General features: G+C 32.4%; 1 protein-coding gene across 1 annotated transcript; it reads right to left on the minus strand.

Annotated features, from left to right (window-relative positions):
- Positions 1-13,692: 13,692 nt before the first annotated feature.
- Positions 13,693-22,902, minus strand: LOC133202142 (uncharacterized). The gene is made up of 4 exons (XM_061337917.1): positions 22,865-22,902; positions 22,542-22,583; positions 21,394-21,635; positions 13,693-13,926 (listed from the first exon to the last, which is right to left on the minus strand). The coding sequence occupies exons 1-4, from the start codon at positions 22,890-22,892 to the stop codon at positions 13,726-13,728; spliced, it is 513 nt and encodes a 170-aa protein (XP_061193901.1). The 5' UTR covers positions 22,893-22,902; the 3' UTR covers positions 13,693-13,725.
- Positions 22,903-23,288: the final 386 nt, after the last annotated feature.

A 23,288-nucleotide genomic window follows, 5' to 3' on the forward strand; every position in this document is an offset into this window, starting at 1 on the left:
ACAAAAACAATAAGGTAAATTGGGCATTTAAGAAAGAATAAGGTCTAACAATTGGTATGAATCAGGTCAACAAAAATACATTTTATTCATCATTGAATTCAGGAATTATAGAAGAAAAAAAACAATTTAGTAATGTTTTATTTCACCAATAAGTATAGCTGCCAGTTTTATAAGATAAAGAAGGTGAAGTTAACGAACAGTTATCGAACTCAAAAAACTTTTAAACAAGAATCAATTGTAAATAGGGCATAAAACGCGGATTCCTGGATCAGGTGCTTAGGAGGAATAAGCATCCCCTTTCGACCTGTCACTCCCGCCGTGAACCCTATGTACTGATCAGATTATAGGTTATATTTGATCATGTACTGGTTAAAGGTGACGTATTCAAACCGGATTAGAAGGACACAACAAACAAGTACATGTTCAAATATAACCGATAATCTGGAGGATTTGATCTATAAAGACGGAGCCGTGTGCTCCACAATTTATTAGAACTAAGAAGAATAGAGGACTTTTACCTAGCCATCAACAACGCTTCAGGATTTATCTATGTATATTTTCCCCTTAATGATAATTTATTTACAAGTATAAGCTGAATGGAAAAATACAGTTTTTATTGTGAAACAAAACAAAAACAACTCACTGGTGGTGATGACAAAGCATGAGGTCCTATGTTACAAAAAGCCAAGATGTCTACATATTTTGTTGAAATACTGCTAATACCTCATCCATTCGGATATTGAGATTCGTTAACTTTCTAAAAGATTGACTAAAACTGTGTTTAACTTTAATTTATTAGTCGCCCGCGTGGCGCAGTGGTTAGAGCGTCTGCTCTAGAGTCGCGGGTTCGATTCCCTCTGTGGGACGTGGAGACCGGTCCTTCGGATGAGACCGTATAAACCGAGGTCCCGTGTCGCAGTAGGTGCTGGCACAAAAAAGATCCCTCACTGTTTGAGGGCCTAAGTGCCGAGTATAGGACAAAATTTGCAGCTCTCCATTGGTGGCGTCTCCATATGAGTGAAAAATTCTCGAGAGGGACGTTAAACAACATACAAACAAACAAACAAAACTTTAATTTATTGGTGTTTTCATTTTCCCCTATTGACTTATCTTTATCAGCTGTTAATCATCATAGCTTTTGAATTTTTACGTTCTTATCTAGTGAAAAAATTGGCGAGAAAGAAATTGCTGCACAATGGGGTTGTGACGCAGTTGGCAACTGCCAGTGCATGATATCAGATCATACAGAAGGTAAGTTAGTTCTCACCATATTTAATAAAATGCAGAGGAAATCGCCATGTTATGGTATAAAGCAGTTATACTCAGACTGGTGTGCAAAACACCTTTGAAATCAACTGCAAAGTGTGAAATCATTTTTAGCCTTTTTATTCTGGTAGAATATAAGAACAGATATATTAATAGCCTCTGTTACGTTCATATCTAGCAATTTAGACCAGGTGCATTATCAATCAAGGTGTGGTCGGACACAGGTATGTTTTTGTAAAAGATTTTTTCTCTAATATTTAGAAGTTATATCAATAATGAATCAATGAAAAATCTGTTTTACATGTGAACTATTACAATATATAGCACTTAACTTGAATGCCATTAAATCTTTATTGGAAAAAGTAAAATTCATAAAAATTCTTATTCCCAGTATGGTTTTTTCCGTTTGAATTTGTTCGTTTTACACGTATTCTATTGCTAAGAACATGATTTAATTTATTCCTCTTTTTAAATCTTTGATTGTAGAATATGACATACATTTTGTTTACTTTTTGTCTGATGAGGATATTTTTGATTACATTCGAACTGAAAGATAATGAACACATTCTTACCGAAAAAGAAAATTTCAGCATGGAAGCAGAGAATTTTATAAACAATGCCTTCCAGGAAACAGGGGCACGAAGAAAAATATATAATTGGATTTTACAAAGACGACAATCAAATAAAGGAAGAAGAATGGTGCACGATGAAATAATATTTTACAAAGGAAACAAAAGGGAGATGGGATCATATGAAAACGGAGGATACCAATTTCAGCTTCACAAAACTGGAAACAGAATTCGCAAAAGAGTTTCCCGATTTTCTATTAATAACGATTTGTACTCTCTGTCTAGATTACTGTGGAGGACACATAAACAACAGAGAAGTCGTAAGTTCAGAGGGGTTCCGAATACCTGGAATTCGCCATATCTTTATGGCAGGTATCAGTTTGGAGAAATGGCACCTACAAAAATACAAGCATTGTTGATACAAATTGGATAATTTTTCTATTTGATAAAATATTGAATTGCCTGTAATTTTTTGTATTGTTTGATAGGACACCGTTTGTTGTGTATTTCTAATTTCTTTATTAAATTGAAAATTTTGGACATCAGAATCCTGTTTTCTCTATCGTTATACTTTTGTCTTCAATTAGATGCATGTATGATGAACTCTCTTTCTTGACCGATAGAAAATTGCGTGATTTACAACCGCAGCGACTATAAATTTAGGAATAAGTATCAAACCAATTTCAAAATTTATTTGAGGCAAACACTTGTTCTTGTTAGAATGTTAGTCCAGTTATGTTGTGTTTTATAGGTTTGGGATTATCAATAAAATTGTCAACAGATATTTCTTTCTGTTGGCGAATTAATTTGCAGAGAGAATTTGTGCAGAAGGGCATTGGATAAACTAATTTTATTTTTCAAATATTTCTAAGCACTGCCTAGCATAATAATGAGAGGAGGCAACTAAAATAACTTCAAAATGAAGTGACATTTAGACACAATGTTGTTCAGCATTTGTTTGTCAGTTGGTAATGCTTTCCATTCTGTAAACTGAGAGAGGCAGGAATTTTATATTTTGCTTATGCATTGCTTTACAGAATGGCTTAAAGTGACAGTACGGCGCATCTCATCAAAAAACTGACTAGATAAAATTTTCCGACAAGATTTGGAATTTTTTTTACTACTCATAAATGTATAAACTTTCAGAAAATTACAACTTTTACAATTAAATAATTTGGATAATTTCATTAAAATTAATAGTTATTTATGGGACGTAAATATATACATCGCAAAGTGTTCGGGGTTCCACATTCCATGCTATGCACGCATGCGTAGTTCTCATAAACAAAACAGCATGGTTAGAGAGGGAATCCCGGTAGGCCTGCTACATTGACAAAGTCGACCAAAAAGAAAAAGAAACTGAAAATAGAACTTGAAAAAGCAACTTTCCTGACTAAAATTTAGTTTGGGGATTAATAAAATCGCTGGATAAGGAAGAAACGGGAACTCGGCGACACTCACGCAGGGCTCTCGAAGGTTCTATTCGACAGGTTTGTTGATACTTGTTATCATTTCTCATTTTTTCGTCGCTTTCAAAGAAAAAAAAATAGTGTAAACTCAACATAAAAAATACATCTTTGACTTATAAACATTGTTGCCATTTGAAATGCTATTTTTTTTAACTGTGCAGAAAAATATTTTGTTTGACATTTGCCGCGATAACGAATGATTAGTTGGTTTTTCCTTTCTCGGACCTCAATACACAAAACGTAAACATTTGTACTTTTAATTCTGTTAAATTCGCCTGAATGCAGACTAAAATCTTTACGATTATTATTTTAGATTATTTTTATCGGAAAGTTATGATAATTTGTGTTTTTGAAAATTGCTTTCACCTAATATTCATTATAACTGTAAACTCTACAGTGTAGGCACGTGCCGTTTTAGAATTCACGTGGTACAAGTAAACAGATCTAAGATTGCTCCAGTTCGTACGACCCTTGATTTTCCGGCAGATTCTAATTACGTTAATTTTGTTTGAGTAGAGAATATTTCTGTTTCTCAAACTGCTAACATCAACTTTATACCTTATTTCTTAATGACATATTGGGTAAATTTGGATGAAAAAGCACACATTTTGCAGCCGTACTGTCGCTTTAAACACTAAATAACTGTTCTCTTGACCTTGACTTTTGTCTCCAATATATTGAAGATGCACTATTCTTACTATTCCATTAAAATGACAAATTTATATTATCATGTCATGTGAACATATATTATCATTCATCAATTATCATGTATGAAATGCGCAGCTGGTGCATCAAAATTGGTACCGTATATGATTTACATTCAAAATGTCATTAACGCACTGTAAAGAATACAACAATAAGTTGAAATATACATGGTCCTCCACTTCTGAACATTTAACCATGGAGAACGCTTCGTAAAGGCGAAATGTGTAGTCGAAAGCATGAATGTATGTTCAACCTTCTAGGACGTACATATTAATCAATGGTTGCATTCAGAAGTAATTTCCTTCATCATAGCGGCACAAAATCGAAAAAAAATAGTAACAAGAATTATGTATCTAAGTGTTGTCTACAAAAGAAACAAAGTTTTAGTAAAATTGGATAAAAACTGTAGAATCCCTTTTGAAGAATTTCACAGTATTTTTTAGTAACCATGGCAACAATGTTTGGCGAATTTAATTTTAAAACTGAAAAATAAAATTAATTTTCCTTCTTATAAGACAGGTTTTATTTTTATCGGACCAACAGTGAGGAAGGAGTAGAATTAAAAATAATTCATACACAAACTAGGACAAAAACCGACATCTTTACATTGCCTAAGCTTTTCATTGCATGGTCTTTGAAAAGTCACTGATTGTATTATATAAAACCTAATATAAACAGACATGCGCGAATCTAGAGTTGGGGTCGGGGGGGGGGGGCCTTGGAATTTGCAGAGTTATTAAAAGTATTGAAGCAAATAAAAAAATGACTTTAAACCCCACTAGAAAACATGGACCCCATCATAACCACCTAGAAAATAGGCGTTTTTCGCGTTTGGAAATGGATTTTCCTTTTTTCTGCTTGTCAGGAAATTTTCTGGGTTTAATATTTTTGGGTAGGAAATAGGAATTTAGGGGTTTTTTTTGGGGGGGGGGGATTCTTGGATCCGCGTCTGAACAGAGACATTAATCTGATAAAATTGTAATGTTTCTCAATTCTGTTCTTTCTTTACATTTTCCTACGCTGCATTCTTAATTGTGTACTTCGATGAATTCTCCAGTGCTAAATTAGCGCCACCGGCGACTTTTCACATTGGAGTATTTATAATTCTTACATTTTGTTCGAAAGACAATATAAAAAAAGGAAGAGTGAGTTGATAAAAAAAAACAAAGGAGACAGGACATTTTGAAAGATTAAATTGTCTCTCAGAAAAAAAAGCTTCTACATAGTGAACACGTTAGAATTTTCCACATTACCAAGTACAGAAAATGGAAAAATCATCAGCTGATTGACTATTAATTATATTATGCTTTATGGCATATTCAGTAAGCATCAACCGCATTAATGTACATGATTTATCACATTCTTTGTATTCTCTCTTTCAGGGAGAACTAGCAAAACACGTAATATAAAGGTAATTTGCAGTTCAAATCATCATAAAGTAGGTACTGAGATGCAGTAAAAAATTAATCATGACAGCCGCCTTTTTGGCCTGTGCAGCTCACTTAACCATTGCCACATAAATTTAACCATGACGGGCCGCCATGGTACATGTAAAACCACTTGTGGAGAGGCCTGGTGTCTTACAACTTTCTGTATATGTATTCTATCTAGTGTGTACGATTTTTGGTGGAAAGTGAATTTACAACAAATTAGCTATCGTAGATTCGGATTAGCGCTTTCTGAACATGCATGATATAAATATATACATACAAGACATTTAGCGATGTACTTGATTTAGCAGTAGCTACTTTCCGTCAAAGGCGCTAAATAGAATACTCCGCCAAATGTAATACGTTTACAGTAATTGTGGGCGGTAGAATTTACAGAAATGCCCATGAAAAATGAACAAACATGCCCTCCGCCTTCCTAGTGAAATTTTATAAAGGGAGCAACTTTAACTTCAGAATGTCAGTTATGATAGTGAAAGCAATTCGTCATCTTCTAGTCAGCGGCATACATAATGCTGAGTTTGAAATCTCACAGACCGTAATATCATTGGGGTAATATACATCTTAGAGGGTTCCAGTTTACCTAAATTTATGTCTGTAAAGCAAATGCTTCTCAGGAAACTGAACTGACCACATATTCCTATATTTAGTGTCTATGTTATTTTATCCTTAATTTCTGAGCTTGTGACCTCAAAATATACAGGGGCATCTCTTCTCAAGGAAGAAAAAGTGTACCAAGTTTGATGTCTATCAAGCAAGAGGTTCTTAGGATTTTTAGCAGTCTATATTTTCGTATGTCCAGTTTGACTCTTGAATTTTGATCTCGTGATCTAAAAATTAATAGGGGTCATCTACTCCCTACTCCCTAAGGGGAACAAATGTACAAAGACTGATGTTTGTCGAGCAATTATTTAGATAAATCGACGACGCATTGTCAATTATGAATGGATATTTCCATTCTTATATCGATACAATATATCCCGGTGAGCTTGAAATAAAAGATACCACAGAGTCTGAAATCTGTTTCATATTTGGATATTTTACTAGAAAAAGATATCAATGGTAATCTAACAACCAAGCTTTATGATAAATGTGATGACTTCAACTTTTCAATCGTCAACTTTATACAGCAATATACCTTCATCACCTGCATACGGGGTTTATATTTCTCAGTTGATTCGATACATATTCGATATATTTCATCATCAATTTACATCATTATTTTGCATGTTTTTGTATCAAATCAACATGAAACACCATAAGGAAAGTTGACAATGAAATCAACACGTATATCATCCAGATTATTTTTTAGATTTTCACCGATGTCTTTCTCTTGTAAAAATTCCAAATATGACACGTATCAGAGCCTGTAGTGCCTATCAAGATAAATGTGCTATATTATATCGTTGTAGTTTGATGATGAATAAGATAAGGGCTGTTCGGAAATTATTGAGGCATCGTGTTTATTCTTCTTTTTAATGAACTCTTTTTGGTGAAAATTGGCACATACATTTGATAAACACTAAGAATTAATAAAAGCAAGAAATTTTTTAAATATATTTTATTTCTTCTTTGTAATGGTATATTAATGTGTCAGTGGAAGGAGACCCGGTGCAGTAACGAAACCAAATATTGAAAAAATGTAACTCCTATGTCCAAACTGCCGGTGAACCCATTGTAACAGCGAAAATAACTCAGATTCTGTAAATAATATTTCAATTTTACTTTTACTTTATTTAATGCAAAGAGCTACCGGTAGGTTCACTTTATGCATAAAATGGACCTGTCCTTATATCAATTAATTGACTATCACCCTCTGTCCCATTTCATATATCAAAATAAAATAGAGACTTGGTGCTTTCATTTCCTATAACAATTAACAATAACAGGATTGGCTTTGAGAAAATGCAATGTTCTTGAATTTTGCAGAAAACATGCGTATTTGACTACCTTCAGCAAAGAATTAAAATATGAGCACAGCCCACCCATCCAAAAATTAAAACATGTTTTGTGATCTTCAGAAACATATCTTTCATTATTTCATTGTATATTTTGGATCAGAGGTTGTGCTCTATATGAAATATTAAAAAAAAACCCAACTTTTGGCCATTTCTAAGGGAATTTAGAGGAAATGGAGAAAATGACGCATTTATGACGTCATAATGCATTGACTAGAGAGAAAATAACGTCAGGTTCAATAGATACACGGTCACCAAGGGTCCAAGTTATAAATACTGCTTTTTCAAGCAAAACTGAGCAGTTTCGATTTTTCAGAAATTCTCAGGGCCAAAAAAGGCCCTAGATGGCTCTTGCTCTTTGATAGTATTTATCAGAAATAAAAAGGTCATAATAAATTTAAGCAGGGTATAGAAATCCGATTACGACATCAAAATTCATTTCATTACGACGTCAAGGCGGCGCAGCAAAGATACCTAAAGTTTTGTGTAGCGCTGTAGAGAACTCTTGTCCAGACTAAACGACCTACTAAAACAATAAGAATGCGAAAAAAAAAACCCCGCATGCTTTTAATCCGGTATATCAAGATATGAAAAATATTAATATTCCAATGACACGATTCTAACCCAAACTAAATATGATCTGACTCGCATTCAGAAACCTCGATGGTGCGACATGGATCACTTCTGAGGCCGGTAGACAAAGTAAAGCTTGTATTATAAATCATGAAAATTAAGTCCTAGCTTTACCCTATGTACAGCCTTGATACAGGTTTCTTAAGCCTTACAAGCCTGACTAACGAATAAAGCACAACCTTTTATCTTAACGTAAGGCTTAGCTGATATGTTCTTCATTGCCATTGAAAACCATTCACACATTTATTAACCTACTCGTATAACACTATAAAGTATGGTATGATAGAATGCATAATACACTACTCTCTTCCGTTTCCACTGATCTCTTCCTCTTTTTAAAATGAGTGGAAGAAGAGCTCAGTTAAGTTACTGCCACCGCCTTAGTAACATCATCTTCCAATTTAAAAATTGTCTCCTCTATTTTGGACTAAAATAACAATTGCGAATTATGGTGAGAATATTATATATATAATATATCATATGACTATTATCATGAAATATGAAAATAACAAACGGTAATGAAGGTCAAAAACATCAAATGTGGGATCAGGTGCCATGGAAGAGTAAGCATCCCCTGTCGACCGATCACATCCACCATGAGCTCCCTGTCATGATCGGGTGAACGGGAAACATGAGTAAATAATTTGGTGTTAAAATAATAGCTTAACAACTGTATGAAGTTGTATTTATGTAAGGCTTGCCTTAATTTGTGGATACAAAAGTCGTATGACTTGTGTTGATAATTCTATTCGTTTGCGGTACAAGTAGATGCTATTTAGGTTGTCTGAAAAGTTATCTGTATTAATTGTACCTAGAATTATCAATTAGATACGAGAAAAGCCATTTACAAGACGTCTTTTTGCCGTCCATTGAACCTGTGAAAATGCATTGCCGTACAATTCTGAAAGATTCAGAAGAAGAAATGTTGGAGCTCATTTTAAACTTTATGACAGCTAACGTTAATTTTTCACACGAGATACTCCAAAAGGAACAATGCTATAACTTTTAAGGATATGTAGGCACGATAGCACAGACCAATTATGTATCCAGGAATTTCTTCATTTAGAGAAAAATGAAATTTAGCTCAATAATTTCCATGTGCCAAAAATGAAATTTAGCTGAAGCAAAAAAGTCGTCTCATTTTCTTGATAACTTGATAACTCACCGGAAAAATATAAACATAAATTAAAGTTTCAATTTCTTTTAATAAACACAGTGACAAATACAGAACAACTATCAATTCACTTCGTTTGGTAAAAAAAAACACAAAAAAACAACCCACTAAATAATATATCAAGTAAACACAATACACTTTTCACTTAAAAACATCGACATCTTAATTACATCAACAATACTGTTAACGTGGAATTGTTTGCGAGGAAGATATTTCTTTCCAAAATTTGTGATTAAAAATTTTTGCAAAAAATATTATCACACGAACGGTTTCAAAAAGTCCAACATTTTTCATGAATTTGTCAACTTCCTCAAAAATAATCTCCATGCCAACACTTTGTTATATGAAAAGTGCAAAATTTAACCCCGTAAAAATCCCCACGGTGACAGTAATTTAAACTTGTAAAATTTTATGCTTTCTCTTTGTCAAACACACTTGCTTTATTTATTTTAAGGAAAAACAATCCTTAGTTCATTGAAAAAGCTTTTCATGTAGTAATGATATTTTTGTTAAATAAGCAAAAAATTGAGAAATATTATTATTAAGGAAAAAGAAGTGTTAAGAAGAAAATGATATTGATATTTTATTTGATTTATCTCTCTTGACAAAGGAATTCTATGATACCTAAATTATATATTTCTCTGTTGCAAAAACAAATATAAAGAAAGATTTTGTCAAGATATAGTGATGTTCGTGGGTATTTTATTATTATCATTATTTCCTTTCAATTTCGCTTTATGCTTTTTTTTAATGAAAGGATGACAATTCATTATTTCAAAATTAATTATTTTAACCTCATTATTTTACAAATTTTGTTCAAAGGATATAAAACTAAAGAAAATCTGATCATGTGATCGACTTCATGTCATTAAAAAATTGAATGTCAATTTTGTTAGTATTGTTTTTAAATGATGTTAAAAAGATATCTTTTTATTTCTTTTTTTCAAATATGTATGAAGAATATCACAAAGCAATCACAGTTACAAAAGCAGCATTTATAACATTCATAGCAATATCATAGATTCAACTACAGCAGCAAAAGGGTAACACAATTAACAACATGTTTATGTCAAACAACATCTACAACAACAGAGCTCCCCCAACTACAATAATAAACAGACAACAACAACAGCAGCAGTTGTCAGGACCAAAACCAAATTAAGAAAGAAAATAGTCCCTATGTATGCTTATCTAAAAAGTTGACCCCTATTGTGACCCTATCCCAATCCAAAGGGCGATCATTTTAACAATTTTTGATAAAATTCACTTCATTTGGATGTATGAATTGATATTATGATGACTTAAATTTTTCTTTCTGTCTTGAGAAAAATGTTTTAAAGATAATTTCCTAAATATTACTTTGTAAAAGTTTTCCCCATAATTTGGGCAATGACTTTGAAAAATGAAGCTATATTACATTGAGATGTTGTTTTTCAAATGGAGATTCCTATGTATTTCATGTCAAATCTTAAAACCATATTTGGCCAAAAATTTAGTTCTTGGGACCATGATTTGAACAAACGTGAACTTTCACTACATGTGAATGTTTGTATATTATTGGGACTAATTCTGAACAGGATTTTTATCAAAAGAAGAATTTTCCCCTTATATTCCAATGCCTCAGTTAAGCCCATATTGTGACTTAGCACTATTATATGGAATAATTATTTGTTTTTTGAACAAAGCTGACCTTGCTTCAATATATGAAGAAGCTTATAAATTATTTTGTCTATCTAACTAAGACTAAATGCTAATTTTGAGCTTTTTAGATATATGTTTCCTACAAGGCAATGACAGATACTTAAGCAGCATGTGATGCAGTATAATAGATTCAACATCAACATCAGGGACGCTAATAAATTAACAACATGTCTATCACAAACAACATCTACAATAACAACTCCACCAGCAACAAAAGGAGTAAATACAACAATAATAACACACACCAAGTACAAAACAAATATTATTCTTTACACACACATATAAGAGGGTTGTCCATCAGTATATTCGATTTCTCAACGGTGTGTAAAATTTTGCAGACATTATAAGAAGTGAAAAACTACTGTAATTTGATGAAAATGGGATTTCCTTATTCATGACGTAGTTATCAATCTACATGTAGCCCAATGTTGTACTGGGCTGCGCAGCCTGTTGTATACGAAGTGTTCATACCGACAACGATCACAAATTATCCTGTATATATTTGAATTTTAAATATAAAATCAGTTATGTTCAACATATAAATATTATTGCACACATTATTTTGTCAGATTGACATAGAAAAAGAAAAGTAGCCTGTGTCGATGAGCATGTAATAAAAATTCAAAATCCATATTTTTGACGTTTTCATGAATTTAGCTTTATGTCAGACGGGACCGTGCCGCTTGTACATACAAAGTATTTACATCTTCAACGTTCATAAAATAGTGTGTTTTTTTTTTATTTTTATATCTTTATTAAATCATGGTCTCTATTAAATTTTTTTGTACACATTTACCAGTGCTGTCATTATAAAGAAATTTATAGCATTTGTTCACTAACTTTATGGACAACCCTCGTACACATGTACCTACTAATAGGAAAGACAAAACCAGAGGCCCCTGGGCCAAAACACTCATCTTTGTAGCACTTGACCTGCTTTACTAGAACATTTTAAAAAGTTTTCTTATGTCAAGCTATGATTCCCCCTTCGTGACTATGCACTTTCATGATTAAATAAATCTTTATTCTTTGCCACATGATGATAGCATATCAATATTACAATGGTAACCTTCCTTTTATTTAGAAGATAGTAAGAGAAATAAATCCCTATGTAAGAGATTGACTCCCTATTGTGATACCACTTTATCCCCAAGGGCCACGATTTGAACAAACTTGAATATTTACTATTTAAGAATGTCTGGATATTCTGATGACAATGTATCCCTCCTGTTCTTGAGAGGAATGCTTTTTAAGATCAGTTCCTACATACGCGATTTGAACAAAGCTTACATATGTAATCTTCATTAGAAGAAGATCTAACATATAAATTTCTCAAATTGTTACACATATGTTTTTGACAAATATTGATCAGAAAAGCTTTCTTCATTCTTTTGCTAACGTGATCTAAAAATCCTGAAAAGTTTATGAATCGTTTGTCCTCTTTTGTTTGCTTTCAGTACTAATTTCAAAATTTGTAATAATAATAATAATAATAATAATAAAATTTCTTTGATTAAAATAAGAAAAATTATGATTTCAGTCTTTTTGCAAAGTGTTCTTGAATGATGTGTCCATCATTGCACTATGGACTTAAAAAGATGCATTTTTATTAGTTTTTTGAATATCTTTTTATAAATGCTCATAATCAGCAAAAGCTACATCATACAAATGCTCATAGTCAGCAAAGGCTGCATCATACTGATCAAAAATGTATATAAAGATAAAAATAAAAATTGTAAAAAAAAGTTCTATAAAGAAACATTACACAAACAAAAAAGAGTATATGGATTGACATCTTTTTTTTGACTTATTTTAAAAAGAAACGTATAATTACAAAATCTTTAAAATATAAAGAAATCGTAAAGTCCCTTTTGTGCTGAAATTTGCGACTTTATGCCGTTTTCAACAAGAAATTTTACACACATTTTTAACATTATTACAAAATTTCCACACTTATATTGGCAAACATTATTCATGTAATGTTTATGAACATAAATTCATAAGATATATTAATGTTTTTTTTAATTTGTTACTTATCCTTCATTAAAAAAAAGCAAACTATCATACGAAGAAAAGGATATAGACACAGAAATGCAGTTATAGCCCAATGTCTGAACAAATACATGCAGTACTGCATATAAGCTTTAGCAAAAACTGCAGATATCTTATTAAATATTTAAATTACATGTTTATATATGTTCTAGAAGATTTTATACATATATAATTTTCTTAGATATATTTTATGATTTTATTTAAATGATTATCATTAAATATTAAAAGTTTAATTGTCGGTCATTAACATTCATCCGTAAGTTTCTAAATTTCTGCTTTGTTATCTAATAATATTCATCCACTATAACTTAACCAGGCTTGGTCTATTCTCGAAACAATGCATATTTATAAATTTTACATTCGAAAAATTATACATTTTAATGCATAATTATAGTCAAAGAGGAAAATCAGTATATAAACCCATAAAGAATTATCAATATTTAACTATTTTAACAGAAATTAAATGAAACACAAAATAAAAAAAAATATTGATTTTTGTAATTTTCTTAGCAAAATCATCGAGATATTGAAGAAAGAATATTTACACGTAATTAAGAAATTTTCTTCTTTGAACGACGTTATCAGACTGTTTATTTTCCCCTAAATCATTTTCATCAACTTCGTTTCAATTTCCACAACTTTTCTTTTGCTAAGATATTTAAAAAAGCAAAAATAACTGCTAATGAAATTTCATCTTGTTATTCTTATGTTCTATTAAAAGTCCTAATCCCCCTTCCAATTTTTACAAACTTAGGAATTAGTAGCTTTCACTTCACAGAGAGACCACGCCCCTTTGGCATTACCACTGAACAAATACAGATTGACATCTCTACAGTGGGCGGGGTCAGGACAGTCACAAAGATATACACAACGTGAAAAAGCGTCAGGTACGGCCTTGTTGTCTGTCAGAGTACAGAACTGGGTCGGTTCCTTGATGGCTCTGTAGGATACCTAGAAATATTTGTAAAAATATCGATAACAGAATGAATAACGATGATGATCATCATCATGTTTGCTTTGGCGTGTGTCATCTTTCATCAATTGTCATTATTTATAGGAACGTGAAATGATTTTAAATCCTCACAATTTCTACTTAAATCAAAAATAAGTTTAAAGTCAAAAATGTTTTATTCAAAACGTTTTGAAAAGGGATACTCATATGTGTAAGTATTCAGTAAAAGTGTATATAGGTACAATTAAAGAACTTTTTTTTTACTTTATTGCTTGTCACTAATAAAAATGACAAACAAGAAGTTATAACATAGAGAAGACACAGACTATTTTCTGCCGTAGACACAAGGCTATTATAAACTTAAGTTAATATGCTAATTAATTTTTATGAAAATTTTGTTTTTTCATATAATCTTCTGCTACAATACTAATGATTTTCCATGAACATAATTTATAATTAAAAAGCATACAGTCAGTTTCAGTACACCTTGTGATGTCAAATTGTCTAAAAAGAATTTGCCAGTCAATTTTACAGGGTAGTACATAAAATATCTTTATAATACAATTGATGTATACACTAATAATGTTTATGTTTATTAATGCATTATCTATTATATATTTTGTATGCGTTATCTATTTATGATATCTCTGTATCTGAGTTCTCTTATAAATAACAAAACTATCTCTCTTATAATAATAACAAAACTATCTTATTGACAAACAAGTGTCTCAGGGCATAATAATCCCTGTGTTTGTATTAAGAACCAATGTACTGAAATGTGATACAGAACTTCTTTTAATCCGAATTATGGAATTAATTTAAAATATCTCTAAAAGGAGATTGGATCATCGGATTATTTTATTGGTCCGAATTTCATCTATTCATCTTAATGAACACATTTCTATTTTTGGCTTAAAAAGTGATTAACCTAAGCCACTAAGACGAATTAACAGCTGGAATCGGATCATTAACTTATTCTGCCTTTTATTGACCAAAGTCATTCTGATCCAAAACATCCCATAAGTGGTTTAATAGGTTCAGAAGGATATAAACCATGACCAGCAGTTTGTCTGGACACGAGTGTTGTCATACACCAGGACCTTGGATACTGGACATGGGTATAAAAGGGTCCAGACCGGAGAAGACGGCCAGAAAGAGAGAGAGAGAGAGAGACTTAGACTTAGACAGAGAACGGTCAGAGACTCTGGAATACCTCCTCCCCTGAACTGGCGAGCAACTACCTGACTTTGATAAGTGTCTTTAGAATCTTTAAGACGTTCACTTCGAATTATTTTGGAAATAGAAACATTCTTTTGAAAACTATACGATCACTTTATTACATTGTGAATTCTATATTGAACTTTAATTGTTGTGTTGAATCTGTGACGTATGTAACCAAATAAAATCTCTTTTAATTGCTATTATCTTGTCCTGATTCTAGCCTTGCTCTGTTACATCTTTTTCCATTTTTTTTTCTGACATAGAGCATTTCTTATTTTTGTGCAAAGTGATGGAAACATTGTTTATTCTTCTTCTGGATATTGTACTTTATTTTTTACGTACATTATAAAATATTACATGTTTTTAGGGTTACTCATGAAACTGTAATCTTGCAAACATCTCTTTGGTCAACAAAGTGTTTTTTTTCTAAGAAAGAACAGTTTTAAGCTTTTAAAATTGTTTCCTGTATAAATGTTTACTAAAAAATGTAATATTTGAAATGTTCAACTGGGCGGTCAAAGTAATCCGATGTAAGACTGCAGAGTGAATTATTGGATCTGTCGATGTAATATTGGGCCGCTTTCGACACACTCTGGGTGGGATCAGCTAAATATTATTTGCATCCGTTGGTGTTCGACGGTGACGGAATTGACCAAGTTTAACCGCGGTGCGGTAAAGGACATTCACGTCATGAGAACTAGCACAGGATACATGAATGTAAAAAAAATAATCTATACTTATAAATTAATAAATTTTGCAAATAAACTCCGAAACGGGTGCACCAGAGTTTTTACTTACAGTACCGACCGGACACAACCTAACACCAGAGCGAACCCAAAGCGCACTCGGGGTTCGCTTCCTGGGTTCGCTCGGGGTCCGCTGCGGGTCCGCTTTCAGAAAATTTGGGACTGCTCTGGGTGCGCTTCGGGTTCGCTCTGCGTTCGCTCGGGGTCAGCTCTGGGTCCGCTAGAGCGAACCTGGCGTTCGCTTTCCGGGTTCGCTTTACGCACTCATGCGTGAAGCGGACCCCGCTTTAATCTTTCCGCCAGTAAGCCCCGCCCCTTGTATATTCCAAATGCAGTAGCGAAATCGATCATTACAGTTTTTTTATGGCGATCGAAACATGTACATGTAAGTGACAATATGGAGAACGTTGATAACTTTTCAAAGAATTTCACCGTACATCGACGTAGAATTATCACTTTTATTTTTCTTAACTTACAAGCTAAGTATATCTCGAAAGAAAAAGAAGAAAAGGTGTTAAATTTATTTTCGATGTATCGGATGGAGTGAAATTGATAAGAGTATCTTAATAATAAAAAAAAAAGCTTTCAAATTCATTTGTTTACATTATTCATTCGTTTTAAAATAAGTTGGAACTTCCAATTGTAATTGCTAAACCGTAATTTAAATGTTTGAAAGACAAACAACTGAATTAAGGATCTTATCTATGAAATAGCTGAGACATACTGTACACGTAAAATGCTAAGTTTTCATATTAAGCAGTTTACATTTAAGCTAGGTTGTCGTCCATTACATGTATATGTAGTTCGTGATAATCACTAAAAACTCTCATACAGTGTAACTTGAGTTTCGTTTTACAGATCATTTATAATTTACTTCCATGCTATAAATCATTGTTTTATAAGGCGAGTTTAACGGAAGACTTATAAAAAAAAACAACAACAATAAAAAAAAAAACCAAAACAAACAATCAAACAAAAACTAATAACTGGTCCACTGATAAGAATATATTATTTTTTTAAAGTTGTTTTCAAATAAATGATCATTTGAATAGTCTTACTGGATCATGACCCCCCCTCCCCCCCACTACATATATGTACATACTGGAGCGGCATGTTAACAAACAAAATTCTAAATGTTTAAAAATAAATTAAAACAAGAAAGAAAACAAACAAAACAAGAATTCAATAACTGTAAACTCGCATGATTAAGTAGATGAAATTAAGAAAATAACGCCCGATTTTTTTTTACGATGAGCCCCCCACCCCTCTCCGTACTCGAATTGTTTTCTATGGGCCGGTTGTAGCGATTTTAATTTCAAATAAAATACAGTGTTCTTTCTTTCTCTCTCTCTCTCTCGTAAAGCTATTTTACTGATTTTCAGCATTCAGGTGGCAGCAAATTACATGAACATGTACTCTTCATGCAACGTACCAAAGAACTATCATAATGACGTTTCCAAATTCAAAAAAAAATAATAAGAATAATAATTGAATTTCTCATTGATAACGTGCCAAGACGAGGTTCATGTAACTTAAGGGGCATCGAATGTAGGAGGAGTATATACTCAGGTATACCGTGACCATGGAGACAGTATACATCCAGCTAGCAAGTGTCAATTAAAAATACCCACCGCAATTGCTCTTAGCACCCGCAATATCTTCGAAACAGGTGGGATGATTACCGACACGTGATGATCTTGGCTTCACTTTGAAACTATAATTATTAAAGTGTTAAAATTAAATAATTATGACATTTACAAAGTTCAAATACAGGTACCTATGTAATGAAAAAATATATGTACGTTTTCGTATCAAGGTATCTTTGCAAGTTCAATTAACTAAAGTTAAAATTACGTGTACTTTTCATGCACAAGTACAAAACGTACCCGTCTAGTATTTTTTTTTTTATATCCATATAAAGTATTTCCAAAATTACATGTAGTACATGTAAGAGGTTCGTGAACATGTAAACCTGTATAATTATATGTATCGACGCGAAGGAAAGTGATAAGCATTCTTTTTTGACTTGCAAGTAGTTACAAAAATTAGAAAAACATACAATGTAAGGTCTACATGTAGGATAATTAAAATTGACAAAATAATCTTTCCCTATATACATGTATTTAAATCAAGCTATTTATTACATTTTGGTAAAAGATTAATTTAAAAAAATATAGTAGTTAAAAAAATGAGATTTTTTCTCCAATTTACCTATTGACATAATGCACATTTATACTGTACAATGTACATTTAATTTTTTTTCATGATCGATTATTAAGATCGATAATTTCGATGTTGATCTGGATAAATTAAAACGTGCATGTAAATTGAAATAATGAATAAAAAATAATTAAATTAAAGCACTACATGTTCTTAAACGATTTCTTGAGATAATAAAATTGTATAATTTGTCGAAGACCAGTGTTTTTTTCTTCTTTTTTTTTGGGGGGGGGGGGTAACAATTGTTATAACCATTATTATCTTCTTTTTTTCTATTATGAATTAAAGTACTTATTGTCTGATAAATTACGCAATGTATATTTATATATTAATGGATTTTAAAAATATAAAGAAAATAAATATGTAACTATACATGTAACATGCTACCTGGATAATAAAAATATATAATGTATTAATAGATTTTAAAAAATGATGAAAATAGATGTGTAAATATTGCATGTTGTCTGGAGAATTAAAATATATAAATGTAAAATCATGTTTAAAAATCATATTCATAATATTTTTACACTGTACATTCACACGCTTTGCTTGTACAATGTTTAGATTACAAACTGGCATGTTGACTGGTCGATGCGCTGATGGTCAACGCATTTTATCACTTATCCTGATTGACAGACCTGTTCGGCATGTTGATTGGTCGACGCGCTGATGAGTTAATCGCTAATCCTGATTGACAGCTCTGTTACGCAACACCGAACGCGCGTTCGCTTTCTGGGACCGATATTGAATTTGGGGTTCGCTTTCAGCGTTCGCTTTGGGTCCGCTCTGGGTTCGCTGCGGGTTCGCTACGGGTGCGCTCCGGGTTCGCTCGGGGTCAGCACTAGCGGACCCCAAGCGAACCCGAAGTGAACCCAGAGAGCGAACCCGGGGTGCGCTCTGGGTTCGCTTTCTGTTAGATTGTGTCTGGTCGGTACTGTACCCCTCTAACAATAAACTAGTTACAAGATGATGTCCGTAAACTATATTTAGATTTCACTCGCATAGTAAGTATCGTACATTAAATCAAAAGTCTACTTTCAATTTCTATAAACAGCCATGAAATAGCAAAAACGTGAGTACGGTGGCGTTTCCGGTTGGCGGATCTAAGTTACTGGCAATTTTTAATGACACTGACAACAAGCAATCTTTTATTTATTTCATGAAACGTCATCACTGAATTATTCAAGCAAAACTTGATTTAAATGATATAAAAGAAATAAGTTGTGATAACCGATTCAAAAGGGAAACATGGAAATTATTTTCGTCATTCACCGATCTTAATATTGACGGAAGCTTCTAGAACATCATATAGCATCGAGCCCGATGTTAAAAAGATAAACGAGGCGATTACTACTGCATAACATAAAAAAAAAAGCTTTTGTGTGAAAAGTCATTGAAATAATGGTAAATCGTTGATAACACTATTAGTTGTGAATATATTTATATATCGAAAGACTATTATATATATACATGTATGTAGTAGGTTTTCCTAATAAATTTATCGGTAAAATTTGTATAGGCTATATTCCTTAATTACTGAGGGCATCGTGGCAACGAACCCGAAGTACAATTTGCACTTCGTAATAAACTTGCTTACATGAAAAGAAAAAAAAATTAATAAATAAGATATTGTTCAAATACAATTAAAGATGTAAAATTTTGTGCTTTAATCAATACATTCCAGTTTTTATTCTGAATACAGTCTTTTGTATCAAATACTCGGCCTATTCATAGGGCGTTAAAAGCTCATTTTTACACAGGTACTTGGGTCTTGGTTTATAAATACGTATGTACCTTATTGATATGTAAAAAAAAGTAAGTAAAGTACTTTTTTTTACATATCAATACGGTACAAACAGACCCAAGTACTTGTTAATCCCCCCCCCCCCAAAAAAAAAAAATCAATTAATCAGTAAAATGTGCATACTTGCTGCTTTTATCCTTGACGGAAATGAAATAAGAGCATCTGAAGTTAAATGTCCATAACACAGGTTCCACAATAAACGTCAATTAATGAAATTGTTATTTTTCAAGTTTTTTTTAAAAAAAAAGGGGTTGGGGGTTTGGGGTGGAGACGTACAAGTATCTACTTCATGCGGGATTTTGAACAAAGTATTTCTTCCTGCTATAAGTCTGTAGGCTGTCAGTAGAAACTATAATATATTTTCAGTCGGTAGTGGTATAAATTCAATTCCTCGCGCTTGCGCGGGATTTCATCTAGTAAATAAAAAAGGTATTGCAAAACAGTAATTGACTGTGTTCTCGGGCAAAATGCGTTTTGTCGACCCTCAAAGCAACAGTTTGCCATCGGCCTAACAGCCACAGGCAAACAATTTGATTCTTGGGCCCGACAAAACGAATGTTTCCTTTCGTATTGAACTTTCAACCGTTGCTACAATGTATGCTTTGTTACCCGGAGGGCAATGGATGGTAACAGTACTTTTTAACGAAAGTTTTTAAAACCAATCAGTTTTGTCTTTTTTAAAAATGAAATAATAACAAATTTATCTAAATTTTTCTCCAGTATGAATAACATTAGTTTTTGTATTTATTTGTATTTATTTCCTCTGTCTCAAGTAATCAAAAGTCATACATATGTCACTTAATTGTCAATATTTATTAACTACTACTCTCAATCAATTTGGTTGTTCGTTTCTTTATCATAGATTCCTCTATATTTTATTGAATATATTAACTAGTAAAGGAAGAATTGGGCTTTTATACCATATGAGTTTCAATACTTATCATTAACGATCAGTTGTTATTTTACATATAAGAAAAATGTGTAGGCAATAATTTGTTTCAAAATAGTTTCGTTCACCTTTCGATAATTCATTTTAACATTGAACCACCACAGCTCAGAGCAGTTTCTTGGTGTTCACTCTGTGCAATAATTATCAGCTTTTGTAAGAAAGTATACTTATACTGTAGAGTTATTATATTCCGTGGAGTTTTGTATACGTCCATTTTGTTTAGGTACTCTTAGACTATCAAATTACATTACAACCTCTGCAGATATTAAAAATTGGAACATATGTTTAAGTGAACTTCTTTACAGTACCATAAATCAAGAAAAATATATGGACAAAAATTTCACAAGATAATGAATCCACATAAGTTCAAGAAGATAAGATATTTCTGTATTTATTAAATTACAGAACCTCTAAAAATTCAATCCAAAATGAAAGGTATTTTTTGAAAATTTATACTACTTTACCTTGAATTCAAAAGGCATGTTTAAGAAAGTTTTACACTCGAAGTTTCTTTAGTCATATTTACCTGAAGCATACGTGAATTGGAGTGCCTGTCGCATGAAATTCCCATTCCTGATATTGTAATGGTGAAAGCCTTTGCCTGGATACCGAAGACAGGTTCTGTCGGCATTCTCATCATTAAGAAAGGAGTGAAGTCTTCTTGGGTTGGAAGTGGAAAACATGTGCCCTCATTTTCATCTAAGACAACCGCCATTTTAGATTTCATGTCTCCATTGAGATCGTTAAAAATCTCAATTGACTCCCATCCTTGTTAGTGAAAAAAATTGCATTTAAAACATTGCGATATAAAGTTCCTTTCAATTTACATTTTTTTCTCTTGTCATTGTTTATATTTGCCGACTTTAGTTTTATACATTTTTTTCTCAACAAAGTGCAATTTCTTCTAGTATACAAATTACTGGAAATGTAATTGGATTTATCAAAAATTATAACTCTGTGATATCAATGATGTTTTTGTGGTCATCCAACCCGGTGACTAATTGCTTTTCTTTATCGCATGTATTGCCATTCCACGAACAGAAAAGGTGATCATTTATTGTTCCTTTCTCATTGGATAGGAAGTATAACGAACAAGAGGAAGAACCCCCTGTCCGAATGTGCACGAAAGAAAAAAACAATTTTGATAGAGGGCTCTATGCTCTTTCCCATGCAATCAGTATTTCATTGAAGATCTATAGAAGTGAAAAGATGTGCAGGAATAGGGGGATTTTGCTCAGATTGTGTACAGTTTCTCTCTATATGACAACTTTGTACCCCCCTGCAGGGTAAACCTCTTCCCTGGGGGTCGTAAAAATTTTGGTGGAGGACTTCATATTCTTCCCAACCATGCATTTCGTTTTGCAGGAATAGAGAAGCTTTTTTTAATAATTGACTTTTTAGCACTTATTGTCCTGAATATTCTAGGGTAATTTGTGTCAATGATCACAATTCGTTTATCTAATCGTTAACATGCTTCATAAAAAATTAGAAAACAATAAGCTACATGAAAATTATTTTCAAGATGTTAGAATAATTCAGTAGTTAACCGACGACACACGACGACGGACTTAAACCAATGGCAGCAATAGGTCACCTGAATGACCCAGGTGTCCCTAAAATATTAAATATTTGGCATGTTTAATATCAATTCATTTAGAATTTTAGTGTGATTACCTTGGGAAATATAAAACCCTTCAGGTGTTGTTCTCGTTGGAACTAGAAAAGAATGTCATCTTTGAAAGATAAAAATAAAATTCTATATGCATACATAAAAGTATATTATAAATGTTTACCCTATTTCATTTCTCTATTTGAAATAAAGTGGGCATTATTTAGAAACACTCCGATTTAGATTTATCAGTGCATTCAATAAAGGTAAATGTGTATTTAACAAAGTCATAAATACATAAATCATTTACATTACGGAGATAATTAAACACGTTAATCTGTTACCGTCATTTGTTCCAAATCAATTTCTTACATATGTGTCTACTTACCGTTACAGCTGTTTTGTTGAAGTATCATGATTTTCTTTGGTTCTAAATTGAATGAAGAAATGTGAAGATTACAAAGGTCAAAATACAAAAAAATCCCACTGTACGAAAGAAATTGAGAGCAGGACAAAAACGGATATATGGAAACACCAGATATTGATTCATGTGTCACTGAGGAGTATGTATCCATGTGAGACTTCTGTCTTCATCAAGTCTTTTATTGCGTGTGTAGTGAAATCCATTCAATCCGCATATATAAGTTACAATGAATAGTGTTAACTGATGAACGTATTCACGACTACAATAAAAGCCTCTTCTTTTTGGCAAGTTTTGAAAACGCTCTGCTTCATAAAACTACGTTATGAGTGGAAGTCATGGGTCGTACGGACGAGACCTTAAAAACTGTGGCCCCGTGTCACAATAGGCG

Source organism: Saccostrea echinata, unplaced genomic scaffold, assembly GCF_033153115.1.
Source record: "Saccostrea echinata isolate AGI-Se365-2 ecotype Australia unplaced genomic scaffold, CSIRO_AGI_Sech_v1 ptg000046l, whole genome shotgun sequence".
Lineage (NCBI taxonomy): Eukaryota > Metazoa > Mollusca > Bivalvia > Ostreida > Ostreidae > Saccostrea > Saccostrea echinata.